The 18691-nt window shown below is 55.3% G+C and overlaps 1 protein-coding gene across 1 annotated transcript in view; it reads left to right on the top strand.

The window, feature by feature from the left end:
• Positions 1-8055: 8055 nt before the first annotated feature.
• Positions 8056-18691, top strand: part of IGSF21 (immunoglobin superfamily member 21) — a 50740-nt gene continuing 40104 nt past the window's right edge. Inside the window, exon 1 of the mRNA XM_063354081.1 lies at positions 8056-8332. Coding sequence (XP_063210151.1) covers positions 8269-8332 — 64 coding nt within the window. The 5' untranslated portion in view covers positions 8056-8268. The remainder of the gene's footprint in view (positions 8333-18691) is intronic.

Here is an 18691-nt window from a genome sequence, read left to right as displayed (position 1 = left end):
CCGCAGAAAGGGTGCCTGCAACTTTTAATCTTATTTATATCCGCCCCATGGCTGTCATCAGCCTATTTATACAGCTGCGAAGACGTACTCTCCAACGTCTTTTATATATATGTATATATATATATATCGATGCATGTGCACTTTTATATTTATATAGCTCCCGGGAGGATTCATTTAGCGACGGGAGATATTTCTTGGAGGGCGCGTTTGGGGGGAATTTAGGGTTGTGGGCTGATTTGAGGTGTTTTGGGGATGGGCGTCCCTATTTAAAAAGCAAAATATTTCCGATAGCGGTTGGCGTCAAAGCGATTTATTTTTTTTTTCCTCCCCTTCCAACTTGGAGGTGCTGCAGGAGCGTTGGGTGCGCGGGGCAAAAGACAGTCGCCAAACCCTGCAAATAATTTTGGGGGGGAATATGGGGGAGAAGGGTTATTCCGGGATGGAAAGAAAGTGTTAAGTTTTCTGGCAAATCGTGGGTTTGGGGGGAAAATGCGAGCAGCTGAGAAGTTTGGTCTCAAAGGCAGCTGAAATGTTTCAGTTTTGGGTTGTTTTTTTTGTTTTTTTGGGTTTTTTTTGGTTTTTTTTAAGGCAGAAGCGAAGGGATTTCTGTAACAAAATGTTCTTTCCAGCAGAAAAACCGAAACCATCCATTTGCGGGGAGGGAGAGAAAGGCCACGCTAATCCTTTCGAAATACTCCCAATTTTTCTCGAAACGTGACATTCAAGCCCCAGACCCCTCCCTGAGTGACTTCGAAGCGTTAAATACTGCCGCGTTTTCAAAAAATGAGGGTTTTTTCACTCCCCCAGATCTTCGTTTTGGTGGAAAGCAGCAAATCCAGCCCTAATATTGACTCGTGGGCTCGGGGGAAGGACAGGGCTGAACATACTGGGACTTATATTCCGAATTTTGACCCATATACAAGGTTGTTTCTCCCTCTCGTGTGATCAGATATTTAGTTATAGGGTCCCGTTTTGGTGCAGAGATGAATGAAATAAAGACTTCTAAAATGTATTAGCCACCGGCACGGATTTCTAATTATTCTTATAAATAATAAGGGAATAATTATGGCCCCAAACACCAGCCCTGGGATTTAGTCAACGCGTGGTGGAGCTGAAGCGAGAGGCTGGGTTGAATAATACCTTAATTTTGAGAGATTTGGGGCTAAGACCACACGTATGCGCATTTAGGCTGCGGGTTGGGGGGCTCTGGGGTTTGCCCCTGCGCCGATGCTGGAGCGTATTCGTTACAGTTTATTAATTACGGCGTGCGTGCTGTGAAAAGCCCCTCGCTAACGCGATGGTGCTCTTTCGCTCCTCGTGGTTTTCCACCGCTCGGCTTGTCAAGGGAGGAGAAAAGCATTGAAAAAATCGCTTTAATTCCCTCCAGCGTCACAAGGCTCGGATGCTTCCCATTACCTGGCCGGAGCGGGCTCAGCGGAGGGCATTCGGCACTTAATGATACGCTAAAAATAAATGCAATAAGATTTTTTTTATTTTTTTTTTAACCAAGGAAAGACGGCGCTTTGGCTCCAGCTGCTTTGCTAAGAAAAACTTCCAAGCTGCCTCTTGGAAGCACGGTTGATTCGTTTTACAACGGCTTTTTTTTGTTGTTGTTGTCGTTGTTGTTGAAAAAACGGATGTTGCGGGTGGGAAAAGCCAGACCTTGGGCTACTGCGGGGAAGGAAAATGTTTTGGGTTAAATGCGGCGTGTTGGGTCATCCCGTGATGGTCATTTTTTTGCTTTTTGGCTGCTGGCGTTTTGATTTTTGCTGGAAAACTGCCTGGGAGGAGAAAAATGGGTTATTTGAAGTCGGGCACCTGCGACTTGATTTAATTTTGCCCCGGGTTTCAAGCCATCAAGGGATGCAATAGAGGGATGAGCTGGGGTTTGGGAATTTCATGGCAGGGTATGTTTTTCCATGGGGTAATTAGACAAGGATAGCACTTATGGGAATGATTTGCGGTTAATTACCCCTTCATGTCATGGCTTATAATGAGAAAGCGGATGGGAGAAGGAGAGGTTTTGTTCTCCAGACAACATGGGAAATATCCCAGTCCCACGTGGACAGTGGGATTGAGGGCACCCTCACCCAGTTGGCCAACGACACCAAGCTGTGTGGTGTGATCGACACGCTGGAGGGAAGGAACGGCATCCAGAGGGATCTGGAGAGGTGGGTCCGTGCCAACCTCATGAAGTTCAACCAGGCCAAGGGCGAGGTCCTGCACCTGGGTTGCGTCAATCCCAGACACACATCCAGGCTGGGCGGAGAACGGCTGGAGAGCAGCCCTGAGGAAGGACTTGGGGGGGTGTTGGTGGATGAGAAGCTCAACGTGATGTGTCAATGTGCGCTGGTAGTGCAGAAACCCCCCCACATCCCGGGCTGCCTCCCCAGCAGCGTGGGCAGCAGGGTGAGGGGGGGGATCCTGCCCCTCTGCTCCGCTCTGGGAGACCCCCCTGCAGGGCTGCCTCCAGCGCTGGGGCACCAACAGCAGAAGGACACGGAGCTGTTGGAGCGGGGCCAGAGGAGGCCCCGGAGATGCTGGGAGGGCTGGAGCCCCTCTGCTGTGGGGACAGGCTGAGAGAGCTGGGGGGGTTCAGCCTGGGGAAGAGAAGGCTCCGGGGAGACCTTCCAGTCCCTTCCAGTCCCTAAAGGGGCTCCAGGAAAGCTGGGGAGGGACTCTGGAGCAGGGAGGGGAGCCATGGGACGAGGGGGAAGGGTTTGAAACTGGAAGAGGGGAGATTTAGATGAGATCTGAGGAAGAAATTCTTTGCTGTGAGGGTGGTGAGCCCCTGGCCCGGGTTGCCCAGAGAAGCTGTGGCTGCCCCATCCCTGGAGGGGTTCAAGGCCAGGTTGGACGGGGCTTGGAGCAACCTGGGCTGGTGGGAGGTGTCCCTGCCCCGGGCAGGGGAGTTGGAAATAGATGGTTGGAAATAGATGGTTCCCTTCCAACCCAAACCATTCTATGATCTCTTCCCCCTCCCAATGGCTTTGCAGTAGGGACCACGGGATGCAGCCCAGACTGGGTGCTGGGAAGCCAAGGGATCATAGAATCATAGAATTGTCAGGGTTGGAAGGGACCTTAAAGATCATCTAGTTCCAACCCCCCTGCCCTGGGCAGGGACACCTCCCCCTAGATCAGGTTGCTCCAAGCCCCGTCCAGCCTGGCCTTAAACACTTCCAGGGATGGGGCTTCCACCACCTCTCTGGGCAACCTGTTCCAGTGTCTCACCACCCTCGTGGTGAAGAACTTCTTCCTAACGTCCAATCTGAATCGTTTTAATCCATTCCCTCTAGTCCTACCATTACCCAACAGCCTAAAAAGTCCCTCCCCAGCTTTCTTGTAGGCCCCCTTAAGATACTGGTAGGCCACTATAAGGTCTCCTCGGATCCTTCTTTTCTCCAGACTGAACAATCCCAACTCTCTCAGTCTGTCCTCACAGGAGAGGTGCTCCAGCCCTCTGGGCATCCTCGGGGCCCTTCTCTGGACATGTTCCAGCACCTCCGTATCTCTCTTGTAGCAGGGGCTCCAGAACTGGACGCAGGACTCCAGGTGGGGTCTCACGAGAGTGGAGCAGAGGGGGAGAATCACCTCCCTCCACCTGCTGATGCTCTTGGGGTGAACTGATGTCGCTTTAGCTCATAAAAAACGGAGCTTTGCAGGTGGAGGACCAGAGATGAGCCCTCGCCGTATCACCCTTTACCGCATAAATTGAGTTGTTATTTCAGCTCTGAGCAAGGGTTTCCCAGCACTTTGGAAGGTGCAGGAGCCAGGCTTTAAGGACCGGCTGAGACCCTGAACGCGTTACGTAGAGATTTCCCACCTACAGGGAAAATTTGGGTTATTCCGGTCTTAATGAGGACTTTCTCCACCAACTCGCTTTGCCGTGGAGCATCCCCCCAGTTTGGGATTCACCCCGTTTTAGGAGGTGCTCAGCCACCAGCGAAGGGCAGGGGGGAGCCGCCTGCTGCTCTTTGCCTCTTACCTCATTAATCTTGATTACGGAGCCCTCGCGCCCGAGTTAATTTTCTTGTAGATGCATATCAGTCATGTAGCTGGGAATCTCTTAAAAGCTAATGAGGAATCGCATCCTCGCTACGTTATTACTCGGCTAATTAGTACACGGGCTTCTTCTGGAAAGGTCAGGAGAGAGGAGCTGAGAAATTTTGCCTTTTTGGAGCCTTTTTTGTGCCGAATCGGGGTCGCCGAGGACAGATGGAGGAGAGTCGCTCGCAATACTCTGTCCTGGATTTAAGCTGCTCCCAAAGGATGTCGGGGATGAGGCTTCGGACCTAGTTTTCCAGGCTGGATCCATCCCTCGCGAGGGTGGGAAGGACGGGGCTGGAGGACGACAGGGTGTGATGCCTGGTGGGAGCGATGCAGCTTTTTGCAATGGGATGGGACTGCGAGGAAACCCTTATTTATTTAAAAAAACCACCACAATATGGAATAACCCCCCTCAGGGTGCAGATGGCTGCGTTTGGCCGGGGAAGGAGCATCACACCCCAGCGGCTCGGCTCATTTCATGCCTTTCCAGGGGACCGAAGCCTCCGGCGCTGTCAACCGAGCAGCTTTTACCAGCCGCTGTATTCACACGAAATTAAAACCCAGGTGAAACCCAAGTGAGCCCGACACCCAATACAAACGGCAATATTTTTATCCAACAATTTACATCACTTACTGTCTCCTCCAATGTCCTGGGATCCGGCTGACGGGCCCGCGTGCTTCTCTCTGGGTTTCCCTGCGCTCAAATATTAAATCTGGAGGCTGCCAAAGACGCTTTGCCAGGGGAAAACGACTCCTGGTTCTGAACGTTTCGGGACGTTTAGTTTAGGCTTCGCTCCCCGGGTCGTCGCTTTTGCTCGGGGGGAAGGTTCGTGCAGCCAAAAGGCAGAGCCGGAGCTCCAAGGGGCTAAAATTCAGGTTGAAAAGGCATGGGATTTATTTCTTTCTTTAATATTTATTTTGCAAGGAGGTATCTCGTTAAACATCTCTTCTGCCTTGCTTCTGTCTGGATGACCCTTCACCGCTTCCCAGCCTAAAATCTTCCCGTCTTTAAGCGCTTTGGCCTGCGGGCGACTGCATCCGAGGGCAGAAAAAATTCCTCCGTGCGCCTCCTTGGGAAAAATTCCAATTAAGTCCCTGCTTGCTTGGGATGGGAGTGAAAAAGGGGATGACGGGGCTGAAAAAGGGGATGGTGAGGGATGGAGCCGGGGGTTTGCGCCTCGGCAGGGCAAAGGAAGAAGAGGAAAAAAGCCCGTCTCGGCAGAGGAGTCTGGGAGGGGCAGCTGGGAGAGGAGCTGACGGCACCATCGGGGTCGAGCGCAGGCGGTTACGGCGGCAGAGCGGCTCTCGGAGCCCGGCAGCGCGCTCGGCTGGGCTGAACCCGCTTTCACCTCGGGGCTGGAGCTTCTTTAGGGTCCGCTGGCTTTGCCGGGATACTTCCCGCGAGCGCCGCCCGTTCTTCCTACCCCTGGCTGTTCTATTCCCGGCCGAGCAAAGCAAAGGCGATGTGGCGACGTCTCTCAGGGGAAGGGGGTCTATCAATCCCGCCACCAAATAAAGCCAGGTTTGATTCCTAGGCATCTCCACGCAAGAACAAACCGTGGCTTTTCCCGGCGGATGAAAGGCGAGGGGGAGAAGGGAGAGAATATCCAGCTCACTCAAAGGAATTCCAGCAACTAATTGATTTTATTTAATGTTGTTTTTTTTTAGCGCCGATCTACGCAGAGCCTGATTTCTTTCGGGGCGGTTATTTAAGGCACAAACCCATAACCCACCAGTTTTCATTAGACTGGTGTCACTGGTTGTGCCCAAGTCTCAACAGAGGGGATGTTCCGCATCCGCATCCCAGGGAAACCTTTTGCCCTGATGCTTTTTCTGCAAATATAAGCCTCAAAAGAGGACGCTGGGGTTGGGTTGGGTTATTTTTTTTTTTCGCACAGGTCTGGCTTCGGGCTGCTGGAAATGAGGGGCGTTCGCGTGCTTTTGGGAAGCGGTGGAGTTAAACGGGGCTCGAGGGCTGTAAGAACAAGTGTCGGGGCGACAGGGTGAGCGCATGGGATGGGGGGGAAAAAATCCAAGGCAATGGCAAAAAAAAAGCTGATTTTGCAAAGACGAGAAGTGTGTTCTGGGGAAATGTTTCTTCTAATGTGGAATAGCCACAGAAAGAGGCCTCCAACCTCGAGGAAAAGCTTCCTCCAGCTCCCTAATCTCTTCTTCTGTCTGCGAGCCCCAGGCCATCCCGCTCCCTACCTGGGCTCTTCGTGAATGATATTCGCATCGTCCCCTATGTCCAGGAACTAATTAAATCTGGGGAGTTGGAGGAAAACAAGGTTATCTGCGTGGCAGGGCCGTGGAGGGGCGTGCATCCCCTGCTAGCGTGTGATTTTGGGGAGGACTGAACGGCTGCAGGGCTGGATCCTGCTGCTGGGGGCCGCAGGCAGGGGGGGATTGCTGAAGGAAGGGGGGTCCGGTGGAATCTGCAGCCCCAGGGCTTCCTCTGGCTCCTTGTGCCTGCATCCCGCATCCCTGCCTGCGCCCCCCATCCCTGCCTGCATCCCTCCTGCTCCTGCACCCCCCATCCCTACCTGTGCCCTGCATCCCTGCCTGCATCCCTCCTGCTCCCCACATCCCTGCCTGCACTCCGCATCCCTGCCTGCTCCCCCATCCCTGCCTGCATCCCCCGCACCTGCACCCCTGCCTGCATCCCCCATCCCTGCCTGCATCCCCCCCACCTGCACCCCGCATCCCTGCCTGCAGCCCCCATCCCTGCCTGCATCCCTCCTGCTCCTGCGCCCCCCATCCCTGCCTGCATCCTTCCTGCTCCCCACATCCCTGCCTGTACCCCGCATCCCTCCCTGCATCCTTCCCCCACATCCCTGCCTGCACCTCTCGTGCTCCCCACATCCCTGCCTGCACCCCACATCCCTGCCTGTACCCCACATCCCTGCCTGCATCCATCCCCCTCCTGCCCCCCACATCCCTGCCTGCACCTCTCGTGCTCCCCACATCCCTGCCTGCACCCCACATCCCTGCCTGTACCCCACATCCCTGCCTGCATCCATCCCCCTCCTGCCCCCCACATCCCTGCCTGCACCTCTCGTGCTCCCCACATCCCTGCCTGCACCCCACATCCCTGCCTGTACCCCACATCCCTGCCTGCATCCATCCCCCTCCTGCCCCCCACATCCCTGCCTGCACCTCTCGTGCTCCCCACATCCCTGCCTGCACCCCACATCCCTGCCTGTACCCCATATCCCTCCCTGCATCCATCCCCCTCCTGCCCCCCACATCCCTGCCTGCATCCCTCCTGCTCCGACACCCCGCATCCCTCCCTGCACCCCGCATCTCTGCCTGCATCCCTCGTGTTCCTGCCCCCCACATCCCTGCCTGCCCCCCACATCCCTGCCTACATCCCTCCCCCTCCTACCCCCTGCATCCCTGCCTGCATCCAGCATCCTTCCTATGCCCCCCCCGCCAGTACCGTGCCCCCCTGCACATCCCCTCCTGCACACACCCCCCCACTCTGCACCCCCCCCGTGCAGCCACTCGCTAAACCGCCCTTCCCCTCCTGCGCCCCTCTAAACCGCCTCACATCCCTCCTCCTGCACCCCCGTACAGTGCCCCCCTCCTACCGCCCCCCCCCCCCCAATACACCGCGCACCCCCTCCGTATACCGCTTTACCCCCCATACAGGGCACAACCCCCCGTCCTGGACCGCGCATCCCCTTCCCCACCTCCATACACCGCGTCCCCCTTCCCGCGCCCCCCCACAAGACACCCCGCACCCCCCAAATATACCACGTTACCCCCCCCCATGCACAGCACAACCCCTCCTGCCCGGTCCCCCCCCCACCACCACCCCCGCCGCCTCCCGGACCGCGCATCCCCTTCTCCATCCTGCATCCCTCTCTGCATCCCCCCCCCCATATACCGCCCCCTCCCTCCAGTCCCGTGTCCCCCCCCCGCCCCGGCCTCGTACGGCGCTCCCGCCCCCTCCAACACCTCCCGGGGGCCGGGCTGGGGGCCGGGCCGGGGCGGGCTGAGCTGCGGTGGGCGGGGGGGGGGGCCGGGGGCGGGCAGCCGCCAGCTCGCTCTGCTCCCGCTGCAATAAATCGGCTTAGGGCGGCAGCGCGACGGGAGCAGCAGCGGCGGGGGGGGACCGCGGGAGCCGGGCTGAGCCCCCCACCGCCATGCCCGCTTGCCCCCCGGATAGGGGGCTGGGGCACCGGTGAGCCCCATGGGGCTGCCCCCCCCGCGGGCATCATGCGGACCATGAGCCCCCTGCCCCTCTGCCTGCTGCTCTGGGACCTCCTCGATCTGGCGCTGGGTGAGTGTCATCCACAACCCCCCCCCGACTCCCACCCCCCAGCTGGGGACAAGGGACACCCCCCCTCCACCCCCCCTCCGGCCCCCCCGCACGGTCGCTGAAATAATGGGGTGCCCACCCGCACCCCGGTAAGGATGCGGCGGCTCCGGGCTCCGCATCCCCCCCGTGGCTCGGGGGGTGATGGGGGGGGCTCCGGAGGGTGCCGGGGGGGGGGGGGAAGCAGGCACCCCGTTCGGACCCGTGAATAGGACACTGGTTTTGGAGCCGTTAATGGGGCACCCCCGGACAGGGAGCTGGTTTTGAACCCGTTAACAGGGTGCCGGTGTTGGACCCCTTAATGGGGCAGCTGTTAATTGGGGATCAATTAAAGCACCTGCTTTGGACCCGGTAATTGGGTGCTGGGGGGCAGGGTGAGAAGATGGGGGGGGGGTGGGGGGTGCTCGTCCCTCGCCCCTGAGCCAGCGTCGCTGCGGGGGGACCAGTATCCCCCTTCCCCGATGCTCCGAAATGGGGCTCCGGCTGCGAGTCCCAGCCCTGGCTCCACTCTCTCCGTACGGGGGGGGCGTCTGAGCCTTGGGGACCCCCACAAGCCTTGGGTCTGAGCCTTGGGGACCCCCTTTTCGGGGGGGTTGCAGCACCCAGGGGCACCCCAGCCCACCCTGCCCCTTGGGCGTGCAGGGGGTACCCTGATCCCTATGGATGGGAGGGGGGGGGGGACCCAGCAGGGAGAAGCAGCCCCCCAAATCCCCCCCATCCCAGGGGTTTGCAGCTCGCTGAGCTCCTAAATGAACATCTGGACTCCCCGCTTTGCTCCGCGGGGGTTTTAATGAGACGCTCCCACCCCCCCTCCATCCCATCCCCAAAAGCGGGGCTACCAGGAGGTAAAAATTCATGGAGCAGGAAACTTTCCCCTCCCCACATCCCGGAGACTGGGGGGTGGCCATGCAATTTAATTTCTCGTGCATTTGAACGCAGTGTTCCTCTTCTCCCCCCCGGCCTTTCCCCAAGTGTCCCCGTGCCCCCCCCCGGCCCCGATCACCCTCTGTGGGGTCTCAGGTGGCCGCTCTCTAATGAGCACAGCGAGACCCGGCTGCTCTCCGGAGTCTCTACCGAGCGCTGGGTGACGGAGGGATGAGCAGAGCTTGCTCGATATCGCCTCTTTATTTATTTATTTATTTATTTATTATTTTTTTTATTTATAATGTACTTTTTCCTCTCTGGAAAGCCGCCGTCAGCTGCTGCAGGGCGCGGGGAGGGGGAACGGCGGCCGCCCTCTGCGGGGTTGAGCGGGGAGAGGTTGACACAAAGGAGCCAATTCTTCCCCGGCACCGCCAGCAGCTCCAAAATCATCCCCGGGGAAACCATGGACCACCGAGGTTCTCCAGAGCCCGGCTTGGATTTGGCTGGACCAGGGGTGGGAAGGCATCCTGCATCCCCTGCATCCCTCTTTGCCATTCCCCCCCGATGGGTTTTACGCGCTGCCGGGCTGCGGCTCCTGCTTTTTTTCCCCCCCTCCTTCCCCGGTTTGCTCCGTGCATCCCGAGCATGCCGCTGGCATCCTGCTGCCGAACACGCGGTCGATAATAAAACCTGCGCGGGTCAAGGCAGGGCGAGGAGGGCGGGGGGGGGTGGATAGAACTTGTGCCAAATCCCACCTGGATCTCCTCTCCCCCTCCACCACGGTTTTAAGGTCACGGATAGATAATTTCCAAGGAACAATTCGTCCTCCCGGCTTTTCCTCAGCCACGAGCTGTCCATCACCAGTCCGTGGATCATTTTTTCCGTCCTTTCCCTTCTATTTTATCTCTGCAAGCTGGGCAGTTGCTCTTCTGCTGCTGCCGCTTTGTGAGAGCGGGTGAGCGGGCGTGGGCAAATCTGTGCTTGAAATGTGTATTTTGGGGGGGGGGAAGAGGTAAAAGTTGTTTTGTGGTGGGGCTAGAGGAAGCTGGGGGGGGGTCATGGGTTCTAAAGCGATGCGGGAGGAGGATCCTGGCGTTCAGTAGGGTCTCGCGGGCAGCACTTGGGTTTGGGCATCCGCGAGCCAGGTTTTGGCTCGTAAAAACCACGCCGGGACTTCGCTGCTTTGCCGTATCCTGAGGATCAGCTGCTTTAAGTATCTCCTGGCCCTCGGTGGAGAAACGCCGTCCCAAAAAGCCGGTTTGCCCTCTGCTTTTTTCAGCAGACGGCTAAAAATCGTTGCAAAAAGCCTGGTTTTGGGGATGGGTGCCCCCACGCTGATGCCTGCCTTCGCTCCGGGCAGCGGGAGGCTGCGGAGGCCGAGCGCTGCTCCCGAAATTCGGTGGGCAGATGGCTTTTCCGTGGCTGACGGCATCCTTGGCTGGAGCTGGCGGTGAGGGAGGACATGCCCGCAGAGGTCCATCCCCTCCTCATCCCGGCGCTTCGCACGCCGGGGATGGAGCAGGATCTGGCTGCGTCTCCCGGGAAGATACGGGGGTGGGCACGTGCCCAACACACAAACTCCCACTGCTCTTCCCTACAAGTGTATTCGCTCTGGGTGTCTTCCATACGCCCCCAAAGCCATTTTGGGGGGAATCTCCCCTATTTTTATCATCACCTTATATGTTGCGCGGTGCCGGCTCGGCGGGCAGCTGCCCCCATCGCTGCCCCATCCAGGAGGTCCCGCTACCGGGGGATCCATCAGAAGGGCTTCCCGTCCCGCAAAGCATCCGCGCCTTCGTGTGGGATTTTTTTTTTGGGGAGGGGGGGTTTCCATCCATCGCCTGCTAACGAAAAAGCCCTTTTATTTCCCCTGAAGGAAGCAGCTTGCTTCCTCCTCGCTACGCGGTGGGTGGGCCGGATCCTTCCCGATGTGTGATACATCCCTCCGGGGAGCGTCACCCCCTGTAAAACAGCTTTTTGTCCTTACAACAAGCTCGATGTCTCCCCTTGGCCAGGAAAAAAATTGCTGCCTGGGGCAGGGCTAAGTGGGTTAAGGAGCTGTCAAGATGGAAAAAGGAGGGCAGGCGGAGGAGGCGAGGGGCTGGACCACGGATAACGACGGAGCCGTAGCCTCGGGCTCCCCCATCCCTTGGTTTTGGAAAGCCGGGGAGCCCCATCCGCAAGCGGGGCGCTGGTTTCTCGGCATGGCCGAAATCCGGGGCCGGCCGAGGAGCCGGCGCTCTCGGCTTGTCGCCTGAAATCCGTGCCCGTGACATGTTCGCGGGGGGGTTTGTTTTACGGCCGCGTAAAACCAGAGCTGTGTTTCGCCGACACGAAAGGGAGGGCTAAATACGTCAAGTTTTGATCTCGGCGAGATATTTATATAGTCCTTAGCGGAGCCCATGGCACCTCCTGCGATGGGGGCGGGGGGGGGAAGGGGGGAAAATTCAAGCGGAGCTCCTTATTTGAAGCTGTTTATGGGTTTTCTGGCTTTTTGCCCCAAAACTGATTTGCTGGGGCTCGGCTTTGCAGGGACCTGCCCTTGGGGATATCCCTTTGCTGCTCGTCCATATTTCTTTTTCCTCGATTTCCCCCCCCCCCCCCTCCTTTTGGTAATGGAAAATAACCGCAGGTGGCTTTTACTGGGGTGATGGGAGCCACCTGCTCGCGTCTCTGCTGAGCTCCTTTAAAGAAAAGAGGTTTTTGGTGGGAGTTTGTGTGCTGGGGCTGGGGAGGGGGGGGGAAGGAGGAGCATCTTCTGCGCCGCGTGGGAGCGAAACCTGCTCTAATTCACCTGCAAGTGCGCGGCACTGACCTGGAAAGCCATCCCGCGCTCCCTCCAGCCTTTTCTACTCGTGTTTTTCCCCGGCAATTTTTGCATTCAGCTCAGGGTCACCTCTTTTTATAGTCTTTTTCCTACTATTTCCATGAATTCTGCTTTTCCTTGAAGCCCGTGCTTTGCTCTCCGGGTAAATCCAGGCCGCGCAGGCGGCCGAAGCCCCTTCCAAAAATCCTCCTAACCGTGCTGATTGCCCTTCCCCAATTAGCCCAATTTTTCCTCTTCCCAGCGGCTGCGTTTTGTAGCGGTTTGGAGCTGCCGGTTTGAATCCAAAGCTCTTTAAAGAAGCTTTAACGCAGGCAAGTGTCTTCCCCTCGCCTTGTACCTTTCCGAGCTAATAAGCATCTTCAGGGTGCCCAGATACTCCGGGCTTCATTTCTCCGCCGAAACCCTCACGCGTTAAATTGCGGCTGGTCCCTGGCTGTCCCGGAGCATTTCCATGTGTCGGAGTTCAGGTTTGGGGTATTTACCTCCCCAATTCTTTCGCCGCAACAAGTAATCCCTTCGTATCCTTAGCACGCACCCCCACCATCCCCCCCCCCCCCCCCCCAAAAAAAAAAATTAAAAAAAAATCCTAGGGGTGCTGTAGGGTTCGGGTTGGGGCTGTTGCTCCTCTGTCGTGAAATAAGGACTGGTTTTAGAAGTCCTGGCTTTGCTTCTAAGAGCCTGGAGCTAAGCAGCCCCCGCTATCCGTCGTGTGATAAGTGCTATATGCAATGAGCTATATGTTAAATGCTACGTGCAGTGTGCTCCGTGCCAAACGCAAGGCGCTACGTGTTGTGTGCAGTGCGCTAAACGCAAGGTGCTACGTGCTGGGCGCTGAGCGCAAGGGGCTGCAACGCTAGAAGCTGCGTGCTAAATGCAAGGTGTATTTACATGCTATGTACTAAATACGATGCGCTATATGCTATAAGCTACGTGTGGTGTGCTAAATGCAAGGTGCGACATGCTATAACCGACATGCTATAACCGACATGCTAAATGCAATGTGCTACGTGCTACAAGCTACATGCTAAATGCAACACGCTGTAAGCTACGTGCTAAATGCAAGGTGCTACCTGCTATAAGCTGCCTGCTATAAGCTACCTGCTATACGCAATGCGCTACATGCTATAAGCTACCTGCTAAACGCAAGGTGCTATAACCTACCTGCCATAAGCTATGTGCTAAATGCTACGTGCTATAGGTAGCGTGCTGAACGCAAGATGCTACGTGCTATAAGCTGCATGCTAAATACGACATGCGATGTGCTGTAAGCTGGGCACTAAATGCAGGGCACTACACGCTATAACCTACATGCCGTAACCTACACACTAAATGCAAGGTGCTACACGCTAGAAGCTATGTGCTAAATGCAAGGTGCTACATGCAGTGTGCTAAATGCAACACGCTATATGCTATAAGCTACGTGCTAAATGCAACACGCTATATGCTATAAGCTACATGCTAAATGCAAGGTGCTATATGCTATAAGCTACGTGCTAAATGCAACACGCTATATGCTATAAGCTACGTGCTAAATGCAACATGCTATATGCTATAAGCTACGTGCTAAATGCAAGTTGCTATATACTATAAGCTACGTGCTAAATGCAACACGCTATATGCCATAAGCTACGTGCTAAATGCAAGGTGCTATATACTATAAGCTACGTGCTAAATGCAACACACTATGTGCTATAAGCTACATGCTAAATGCAAGGTGCTATATACTATAAGCTACGTGCTAAATGCAAGGTGCTATATGCTATAAGCTACGTGCTAAATGTAACACGCTATATGCCATAAGCTACGTGCTAAATGCAAGGTGCTATATACTATAAGCTACATGCTAAATGCAACACGCTATATGCTATAAGCTACGTGCTAAATGCAACACGCTATATGCTATAAGCTACATGCTAAATGCAAGGTGCTATATACTATAAGCTACGTGCTAAATGCAACATGCTATATGCTATAAGCTACGTGCTAAATGCAACACACTATATGCTATAAACTACATGCTAAATGCAAGGTGCTATATGCTATAAGCTACGTGCTAAATGCAAGGTGCTATATACTATAAGCTACGTGCTAAATGCAACACGCTATATGCCATAAACTACATGCTAAATGCAAGGTGCTACATACTATAAGCTACGTGCTAAATGCAACACGCTATATGCCATAAGCTACGTGCTAAATGTGAGGTGCTACATGCAGTGTGCTAAATGCAAGGTGCTACACGCTGTAAGCTACGTGCTAAATATAACGTGCTGCATGTATTGCAGCACAATTGCATGTATTGCTAAATGCAAAGTGCTATAGCCTACATGCTAAATGCAAGGTGCTGCGTGCTATATGCGGTGTGCTAACTGTAATGTGCTACATGCTGTATGCAATGTGCTAAATGCAAGGCGCTACATGCTATAACCTACATGCTATAACCTACATGCTAAATGCAAGGTGCTGCGTGCTATATGCGGTGTGCTAAATGCAAGCCGCTACGTGCTATATGCGGTGTGCTAACTGTAATGTGCTACATGCTGTATGCAATGTGCTAAATGCCAGGCGCTACATGCTAAATGCCATGTGCTATACGCTGTAAACTACATGCTAAATGCAAGGTGCTACACGCTGCAAGCTACGGGCTAAATACAACGGGCTGCATGTGGCGTGCCAAATGCAAAGTGCTATAACCTACATGCTAAACGCAAGGTGCTACGTGCTATAACCTACATGCTAAATGCAAGGTGCTACGTGCAACGTGCTAAAAGCGAGGTGCTGCGTGCTAAATACAGTGTGCCACGAGCCGTGTGCTAAATGCAAGGTGCTATAAGCTACGTGCTAAATGCAACATGCTATAAGCTACGCGCTAAATGCGATGTGCAATGTGCTAAATGCCAGGTGCTCTGTGCTATAGGCTACGTGCTAAATGCCAGGTGCTATATGCTATAGGCTACGTGCTAAATGCAAGGTGCTCTGTGCTATGGTGGTAAACGCCAGGTGCTACATGCTATAACCTACATGCTAAACGCAAGGTGCTACACGCTGTAAGCTGTGTGCTAAATGCAAGGTGCTATGTGCTATAGGCTACGTGCTAAATACAGTGGGCTACATGCAGCGTGCTAAATGCGATACGCTACCTGCTACATGCAAGGTGCTACACGCTAAATGCGATACGCTGCCTGCTACGTGCAAGGTACTACACGATACACTGCCTGCTACGTGCAAGGTACTACACGCTAAATGTGATACACTGCCTGCTACGTGCAAGGTGCTACACGCTAAATGCGACGCGCTGCCTGCTACGTGCAAGGTGCTACACGCTAAATGCGATACGCTGCCTGCTACGTGCAAGGTGCTACACGCTAAATGCGACACGCTGCCTGCTACGTGCAAGGTGCTACACGATACACTGCCTGCTACGTGCAAGGTGCTACACGCTAAATGCGACACGCTGCCTGCTACGTGCAAGGTGCTACACGCTAAATGCGATACACTGCCTGCTACGTGCAAGGTGCTACACGATACACTGCCTGCTACATGCAAGGTACTACATGCTAAATGCGATACACTGCCTGCTACGTGCAAGGTGCTACACGCTAAATGCAATACACTACCTGCTACATGCAAGGTGCTACACGCTAAATGCGATACACTGCCTGCTACGTGCAAGGTGCTACATGCTAAATGCAATACACTACCTGCTACATGCAAGGTGCTACACGCTAAATGCGACGCGCTGCCTGCTACGTGCAAGGTGCTACACGCTAAATGCGATACACTGCCTGCTACGTGCAAGGTGCTACATGCTAAATGCAATACACTACCTGCTACATGCAAGGTGCTACACGCTAAATGCGACGCGCTGCCTGCTACGTGCAAGGTGCTACACGCTAAATGCGATACACTGCCTGCTACGTGCAAGGTACTACACGCTAAATGCGATACACTGCCTGCTATGTGCAAGGTGCTACACGCTAAATGCGACGCGCTGCCTGCTACGTGCAAGGTACTACACGATACACTGCCTGCTACGTGCAAGGTGCTACACGCTAAATGCGATACGCTACCTGCTACGTGCAAGGTACTACACGCTAAATGCAATACGCTACCTGCTACATGCAAGGTGCTACACTCTAAATGCGACACGCTGCCTGCTACGTGCAAGGTACTACACGCTAAATGCGATACACTGCCTGCTACGTGCAAGGTACTACACGCTAAATGCGACACGCTGCCTGCTACGTGCAAGGTGCTACACGATACACTGCCTGCTACATGCAAGGTGCTACACGCTAAATGCGACATGCTGCCTGCTACGTGCAAGGTGCTACACGCTAAATGCGATACGCTGCCTGCTACGTGCAAGGTGCTACACGCTGTATATATCCCAGCCCTCCCGCATGCCCCGTGGCTTCTCTGATGCCCCCAAGCCCTTCCAGGCCAGGTCTACCCTGGCGCTGGGTCCAGGCTTGAGCCACATGGGAGCTCAGCTCCTGCATCCGTGGGTGCTTTGTGGAGCATCCAGAGGTGACCTGAACCGTGCGCTCGTGAGCCTCCCCCTTCCCCTGGAGGTGTTTCAGGGCTTCGCGCACCCCACCTGCCTTTCTTTTTCTGGTTGTCATTGCAGAAAAGGTCTTTTCTTCAGAAAATCCTTGTCTGGGGGCGCTTGACTGGCTCTCGCCTTGCTCCTTACGCCAAGTGCTTCAAGATCTGCGGATGAAAAGCTCTGCGCAGTGTCGGGATAAGAGCAGGTTTTATTTAATCCAGATGCGCTAATGGCTTGGGAATTAGGCTGAGACAGGGGCAAGGAGCCTGCTAAAGCTCCTGCAGCGCTTGCCGAGGGAAAAGCCATCCAGGGAGATGGGGATGGAGCTGAAACCTCACCCTGGCAAGGATGGAGATGGCCAGGACCTGCCTGGGACCATGTACGGGGAGGACAAAGCATCATCCCCCTTGGGACCTGCCAGTGGTGGGATTTCCTTAGCGCTTTGGGGTTTTTTCCCTTATTTTTTTAAGAGAAAACCTTGTTTTCAGTGACGCGGAGTCAGTCTCTTTGCTCGGATGTTGGCAAAGAGGAAAACGAAGGGAAGGAGCCCCCAGATTCCTATTTTTTGGGGGGTTGTTTTTTTGTTTTGGTTTGGTTTGGTTTTTTTTGGAGGCAGGAGGTGCAGCTCTCGCCTTGCAAACTTCCCGGCTCGTAAATCCCGCTGGGAAGAGCCGAGGGAGCGGGGAGGATGCAGCTGATGTGGCTGGTTTTGTTCCCTTGCCAAGCTGCTCTCTTTGCCCTTTTGTTTGCTTTCTGCCGAGGCACTTGGAGTACTGATGGGCTTGTTTTTAACTAATCACTGGCGCTCACATTATCTCTCCCCCAGCATTATCTCCTTCCCACTTTTCCCTGCCTCCTTCCTAAAATAAACCGTCAATCACGGCCTTGTTTTCAACGCTTTTGGGACTGGATTCGCCCCGAGCGCCAAGGGCGGGCAGGCGGGCTCGTAGCGAAGAAGCGCAGGGACAACGGACCCGCCGCTGAGGTTTCCCTCTATGGAGTTATTGTAGAAAATTAGGTTTTTAGGGTCTGGGGAACCGTTTGGACTGGGGAAGGTGCGTGCCCTGCCTCTTTTCCCCTCTCCTTTGGCTGAGAAATGGAGTTTGCCCCCCCCCAAAAACACTGCGTCGGAGCCCTCTAGTGGGGTGACCTCCAGCCCTTTTGGGGTGACCCTCCTTGCTGCGCCCCTGCCATCTCGCAGGGTCATCACCTGAGGTGGCGTCCGCAGCAGAAGCCAGCGTTGGAGCCGGCCCTTTGAAAAGTAATTAGTGCTTCTATTAACTAGAAGCAAAACTATCATTAATAGGGTCCGGACAGCCCCGGCGAGGGAGGTTTGAAGCAGGGATGGAGGTTTTTCCAGCGCTGGGCTGAATCCACAGCGAAAACCTGGCTGCTGGAGACCACCTGGGGGGAGGATTTGGCTGTTGGCTTCGCAGGGGTTTAGCCTTCGACTCCAAGGAGGTTTTGGGGAACAGCAGGAAAAACCCACGTTTCCCGGCAGAGGGCCGTTGCGACCCAATGGAAAGGGGCTTTGAAGGTGGAAACGTGGCGTCGCCGAGCCCTTCGCAGCCTCCAGACCACACGTTTTGTCTCTTCTGGTGCTGGCAGCGCATCTCCGGCTGCAAAAGCCTTCTTGGCTGGAAGACCGGGTGTCTCGGAGGGCTGCCGGCGTTGCAAAACGGAGCAGGGGAGGTAGGGATTTAGTTCCTCTCCTGCCCAAACCTCCATTTATTTTCCCGTTTATATAATGCCTTCAACAATATACTTCGGAGGGGAGGGTGAAGGGGATTAGCAGCCGCTATTCCAGCCCTGCTCCGCCCTCCCCTCCGGCGCTTGCCGATAAATCCCGATGCTGCATCCTATCTGCCCAGGACAGGGAAAACGGGAGCCGGAGACCCTTCCGTTGGGATGCGCCTGCTTGGCACGTGTATTTATACCTGTTTGTTTCTTTGCAAAGGGATCGGCAACGACGGGGACAGGCCGGAGCGAGGAGAGATGCTCCGTGCTGGGGGTTGGCTTCTCCCCAAGGGGGCAGAGTGATGGGTGGGACGCAGGGTGGGACGGGGGACATGGTGGGTGGCAC

The sequence above is a fragment of the Chroicocephalus ridibundus genome, chromosome 16, assembly GCF_963924245.1.
Source record: "Chroicocephalus ridibundus chromosome 16, bChrRid1.1, whole genome shotgun sequence".
Taxonomy (NCBI): Eukaryota; Metazoa; Chordata; class Aves; order Charadriiformes; family Laridae; genus Chroicocephalus; species Chroicocephalus ridibundus.
The sequence above is the reverse complement of the archived record's forward strand: the minus strand, read 5'-3'. Positions and strand labels throughout refer to the sequence as shown.